Source organism: Tasmannia lanceolata, unplaced genomic scaffold, assembly GCF_043159265.1.
Source record: "Tasmannia lanceolata isolate RefF3 unplaced genomic scaffold, GAP_Taslan_0.1 ptg000023l, whole genome shotgun sequence".
Classification (NCBI taxonomy): domain Eukaryota; kingdom Viridiplantae; phylum Streptophyta; class Magnoliopsida; order Canellales; family Winteraceae; genus Tasmannia; species Tasmannia lanceolata.
In genome coordinates this window covers 7,529,531-7,535,530 of record NW_027518700.1, presented here as the reverse complement: position 1 = coordinate 7,535,530, position 6,000 = coordinate 7,529,531, and the positions used below count along the sequence as shown (strand labels likewise).

The window sequence follows — 6,000 nt, the reverse complement described above, 5'->3', positions numbered from 1 at the left end:
GATCAGATACAGTTGTTGTGTTCTGTAACCTTTGATTAGATTGTAAACTTTTTCAGCTTTCTAGACATTTCTCAGTGGCATTTGAAGTTAGAAAACAGATGAAAATAATGCATATGATCATTAGGTGGTAGCCTATTCTGACTGAATTGTGATCATGAATCCAAAGATAAAACCATTGTACATTGGCTCTGGGCTTAACAACCAATGACCAAAATCAAAATGGAAACCAACATGTCAGTGCAGGTCAGTGCATTTTGGGTATAAATGCTGTAAATGTGTATAGATTTACAGTCTAAATATATGTGCAGGCAAAAGTACTGGTGGGTATGACTTTTTTAATGATTTAAACCATCCATATGTTGTATCAGGCATGGACATGGATATGTCACGCCATAAATCTTCATTATTTGAAGATTCTAGCATTTGAACTGGTTGTTTGTAAATTGGAAAGTTTAGAAAGTAAGATGGCAATGTAAAAAAATCTGTTATAATTGAAGGCCCTGTTCGTTTATGATTATGACAACCGATTGTCAGCTCCAAACTGATTAATGGACTCAAAAGTACATTTAAATTTGAGTCCAATAATCGGCCTGGCCCTCACAATCGGTTGCAATAATCTTAAACAAACTGGACTGAACCAAACGGCATTTTTGGCATAATCAATTGTAAAATCAGTTATTATTGACAATCGGTTGTCATTAATCCCAAACGAACAGGGCCGAAGGGTTAGGAATTTCTGATGCATAAGATTTTCAGTATGTTGTCCTTCTATTGTAAAGCTGAGCTGATGAATGGTTTGGATCACTGAGGCCCTGTTAGTTTTGGATTCAGACTCCAAAACTGATTATTGGACAATTAAACCCAATTTTGAGTCCAATAACATTTTTGATCCAAAATCAATTCTCAAAATCCGAAAGGAACATAACCTCCGTTTGGTTGCCGGGACTTTTTGGTTCTTGGGATTTTTGTGGAACAAAAAACTTCCTGAGAGATTGGTGAGAAAAAAAACTCCCTGGAAGTATCCCGGTAAAATAAAAATCCCCTGTTTGGTTGACCGGACTATGTTGGTTGCTTGAACTGTTGGGAAGAAAAAAAATTCTTCTGCAAGCTTATTTTGGTTCCTGGGAGTATTTTTTTTTCCTTCCTGGGGTTTCGTGCGGGGTTATTTTGGTTCCTGGGACTATTTTGGGCCCACCAACCAAACGTGGGTTTCCTGCGAAAATTCCACAAAAGTCCCAAGAATAAAAAAAAAAAAACTCCAGCAACCAAACATAGCAGGGCGGATTTTAGAATCAAGGTTTTTAGTTTGAAAATAGTGTAAAGGAGGGTTCATGATCAAGCTGTTGTAAGCTATCCTGGCAGCGTTTCTTGGATTTTAAGTGAGAAATTCAGGTTTTAAAAATCTATCCTGCATCCTAAGATTTTTAAAACCTGAAAATATGAGAGGATCTGCTACTCTCTTGCTGATGGAAAGAAGGGTGAGATGTCAAAAATGAGTAAAATACGACGGCTGATCCGCTTCTTCTTGTCTCTTAGCTACAATTTTGAAGAAATCCCAGATTCTTAAACCCGCGTATCCAAACATCCCCTTCATCGCCAAATCCCGCTCGAAAGTCATAAATCCCAAAAGCAGGCAAAACGGGCTGATTTTGCCAAACAGCTTTCTCCTTTTTCTCCTTCCTGTCATAACACTGAGAGGCGTATGAGAAGCTTCATCTTAGTATATGATCCAGACTACATCTTGGGCCCCTCATATAGGACATCATAAAATCTCTTTTCTATTGAACATTCCTAGCCATTGAATCAAGAGACTCGAATGAGGACTGTGGGTCATTTGTTCCTTGACCTCCTACATGCAGGCAACTGATTGGACGGTCAGGATCGCCCATCAAATTTATTTCATGCCACATTATCTATAAAAATAGCCCACCAAATGGAGGGTGCAGAGCGAGCTAGCCAGTGATACCCACATCATATGACAATAATAATATGTTTATTAGAAAAATAAGTACAAGACCGAGGCAGCTGAGGCTACAAAAAGTACAAGAGGGATAAGGGAGAGATCTAAAACAAATAAACAGACCTCATGGTGGGAAGAAAATAAAAAATTTGTAATGTGAATCTGGACACACCTGACCTAGCCAGTCTATCCGCCTGATCTTCTTATATGGTGGAACTGAACTAAATGAACTCCACTCGATAAGGATCTCATCAATAATCTCTGAAAATCTCAAGGGTGTCCACTCGATAAGGATCTCATCAATAATCTCTGAAAATCCCCGAGGGAGAAGATATTTCGTCAACGGTAATTTTGAAAATATCTAAGGGATTATTTCATCAATAATCCCTGACTATCTTTCAAGGGGTATTATAAGTTATTTCGTCAATGGAAATTTTGTAATCTCTCTCCACACCTTGCCAACTTGCTAGCATAACCTGTGCTATGATAATCATGTTTATATACGGTGGACGGCGTGATCTAAACCATTGATCATAGCATGATCGGAACCCTCCGATATGTAGAGGTATCTATATCACGGTGTTTGTTCTTAAATAAACATGCAGATCGAAGGGTTAGGATCATCCTATAAAGATTTTTGAGGCACAACTTTCATTATTCCGTAGATCCTACTCTAATGTTTAAAAATGAAATAAAATTTACATTACTATGTAAATATCTAGTGCAACTTTTTTTAATTCAATGGAGAGTAATAAATAAGAAGAAAATAAAATACAAGCCCTCATGTGATTGTAACTGTACATGATTTCATATTGATTGGAACTCATAATTAAACATGAGGGGTTCAAACCTGATATAAGGGCAAACAAAGAAAAATCACTCTCCATTTATCATGAGGGACTGGTGGGGCACCCTTTTAATCTCCACAAAGGTTGAATATTCCCTGTGTATTGGTTGCTTCCATGGCTCTCCATCCATCTGCATATAAGATTGTTTCCACTGCCCACCTCTAATTTCCAATCTAATTGAGGCTGCCTGAAAGATACCAGTGGACAGTTCAAAGTAATTCCCTTATAAAAATACTACAGCTACCAATCAATGTTGCTCCATGATCTTTTATGAAATAATATAAAATGTGCTCAATTAGTTCCAAGTACGAGATCCAAAACATATGAAAAACAATTTGGATTTAATAAGACTGAAATTAATACTTAAAGATTAAGACTATTTTATTATTTCAAGAAAAAGATTGAATCAATGTAAGGATCATGTCATGCGACTTGTTGTTCTTGACGGCAAGGTTAAGGAATGAGAACACAGATTTTGCAAATTTTAGAAAAATGGCTAAAGTATGTTTCGCCTTTGTGTTTCTTTTTCTTTTGGGAAAAATACACTTAGACCCCCTGTGGTTTCTGACACATTCAACTTAACGCCTAATGTTTAAAAAGTTACAAGTAGACCCCCTGTGGTTTCAATGTGTAAGTTAGACCTCCTCAGTTGACGGTTCGTCCACAGATTGAAGGGTTAGAATGATCCTATGGAGCTGATTTTTTGGGTACACCCTATCTATGTCAGGGCCCATCAAATGAACGCTTTGGATCATCCAAACAATGTGGGCCCACTGTGTTTTTGGTAGTGGACCCAAACCCCATACCCGAATACAAACACTACCAAAAACACAGTGGGCCCACATTGTTTGGATGATCCAAAGCGTTCATTTGATGGGCCCTGACATAGATAGGGTGTGCCCAAAAAATCAGCTCCATAGGATCATCCTAACCCTTCAATCTGTGGACGAACAGTCAACTGAGGGGGTCTACCTTACACAAATTGAAACCACAGGGGGTCTACTTGTAACTTTTTAAACATTAGGGGTTAAGTTGAATGTGTCAGAAACCACAGGTGGTCTAAGTGTATTTTCCCCTTTTCTTTTTTAGTCTTGTTTTTGGATCAGTAGCTCCAATGAAACATTGACACGTGATGTTTTTGCAGCTCTGAGAAATGGATAGTTTCATCAGTCAAAAAATGGAAAGAAATCAGATGAATATTGTAAAACAGGTTCTCAAGGTGTAAAATACATATCGTGTTTTAAGGTGAGGATGTTTTAGATAGTGGCACAATACAATTATCAGCACAAAAAATTTCATTTCTCATTTGTGACATTTTTCAAAATCCACGTATCCCCAGATCAACACAGATTGTTCAAGATTTCAAGATAACAAAGTGAATAAAGTTTTGGTACCTGTGCAATGTGTTTTGCAGAGATGAGTTCAACCATAACAAATGAAGCATGCCACCCTTGTTTTAGACCGAAGATTTCAAGTAACCCATCATCAGCGTGAGCTTCAACAAACCCTCTCTGAAAAATAAGTTTATAATGAAATGTCAGTCATGCTTTTTGGCACACATGCATGCTCTCTCTGATATAATACACAGATTATATATATATATATATATAGCACACACACAATATTATGTCAAAGAAAGTGGAGAGAGAGAGAGAGATTTTGGAACTTAATCCCTTTCAACAAAAGTCATGAAATATTACGATTGGATCTATGGAGTTGAACATATATTGGAATGGCTATACCTTCAATATGCTTATCATAGTTTAAAACTCAACCCAAGTACTCAAATAATACCTATTGGACTCGACTCAATTGTGTCATGAATGAAGTTAAATGAATAACTCGAGCATTTAGAAAAACGTTGGGAAAAGCTCCACGGGGATTTCATGTAGGAAGGTAGAGAGGAGAATTTAAAAAGTTAAGCATCATATAAATTGGGACGGGTGTGTAAACTGAAAAGATATGGAGGATTGGTGATTGATAACATTACATGAAGGAATTGGGAGCTTTTGGGATAAGTGACTATGGAGGTGTGGCGTCGGAAGTAAGGTGAGAAAAGGTAAACCCTACGGAGAACTGTGATAAGTTCAAAATACAGAGTGGGGGAAATGGATGGAAAGTTAATTATTCTCACGAGGGTTGACTATGTCTGTTCGAGAGTTCTTCAATCGCCAGCAGGCGATTCCCCCCTGGGCCGGGATCCCCCCACAAATCAGTGTGTCTGTGGTTCCAGCCTTGACTGGGTGGCCCCAACGTTCCTTGACCTGGCAGAAAGCGGATACTCAACTCAAGAAGCTTTCTATTCAGTTGGAGTTTTTAATGGCCGCTGTAGGAGGTCTCTGATCCTGATAAGTCAAGGGGAGAATAGAGGGAGATTTCCATGGTGTCCCCCTAGATCCTTTCCTCGATTGGTAGGAAGCCAGGAGATCTGAACTTGATTACAAGAAGGTTTGACTTTCGAAATGGATCTTCTCACGAAGGTGGATACAACCAAACCAAAGATTAGCTGAATGGAGATGTTTGAAGTGTAGCTATAGCAATTATGGGACTCGTCGTATCTGTAGGAAATGTTTGGGACGAAAGGCTACTAAAAAGGTTGAGGCCGCTAAGTTTTGGATCCCTAAGGAGATTCTTAAGGAGAATCATATTCCAAGAGTGAATGAAAAAACTCCCGTGTTTACTATCCCAAATGACCTAGTCATCGATAGGAAGAAGACCTTAAAGAGTTGTTTGATAGGATCCTTGAGGAATAAGTCTTTGTTGGAAGAAGGCTGGTTTTGGGCGAAGAGGAAATGGGATCTCCCCCTTTTAAGCAAACCATTTTGCATTAGTCCCTCATTAGTTCTCTTTTGCTTTGAGTCTCAAAGTCAGGCCACGTCTATTCTCCGGCGGGGAGGTGATGCTTTGGGTTGATACCTTGTTTCCCTTCATCCATGGTCACCTGCCTTAAATACTGGTGCAAGAACAGTGACACTTAAATTCTTTAACATCCCTCTCCATGCATGGTCCCTTTCCACGGTGGAGACTCTAGGTCATCATTTTGGTCAAGTTCTGGAATCTCAGTTGTCAGGTAGTCATGACCGCTATATGGAATTTGCTTCTGTTAAGGTCCTAACCTCTTTGTGGAATTGTTTGCCTTCTGTTATCAACCTTCTGGTAGAGTCGACGGTTTATCCAATTGGAGTTAAGATG

At 38.7% G+C, this 6,000-nt stretch overlaps 1 protein-coding gene across 3 annotated transcripts in view; it reads right to left on the bottom strand.

Annotated features, from left to right (window-relative positions):
- Positions 1-1,484: 1,484 nt before the first annotated feature.
- Positions 1,485-6,000, bottom strand: part of LOC143856809 (diacylglycerol kinase 4-like) — a 54,048-nt gene continuing 49,532 nt past the window's right edge. Inside the window, exons 11-14 of one of the 3 annotated variants that reach the window (XR_013238370.1) lie at positions 4,203-4,319; positions 2,811-2,995; positions 2,133-2,269; positions 1,485-1,680 (exon numbers count right to left, since the gene is read on the bottom strand). Coding sequence is in view for 2 of the 3 variants with exons in the window: in XM_077367092.1 (XP_077223207.1) it covers positions 2,837-2,995; positions 4,203-4,319 (276 nt within the window). In the remaining variant the exon portion in view is untranslated. Of the gene's footprint in view, positions 1,681-1,974; positions 2,270-2,677; positions 2,996-4,202; positions 4,320-6,000 lie in introns of those variants that run through there. The other 2 variants (XM_077367092.1, XM_077367091.1) reach the window with 2 other exon arrangements.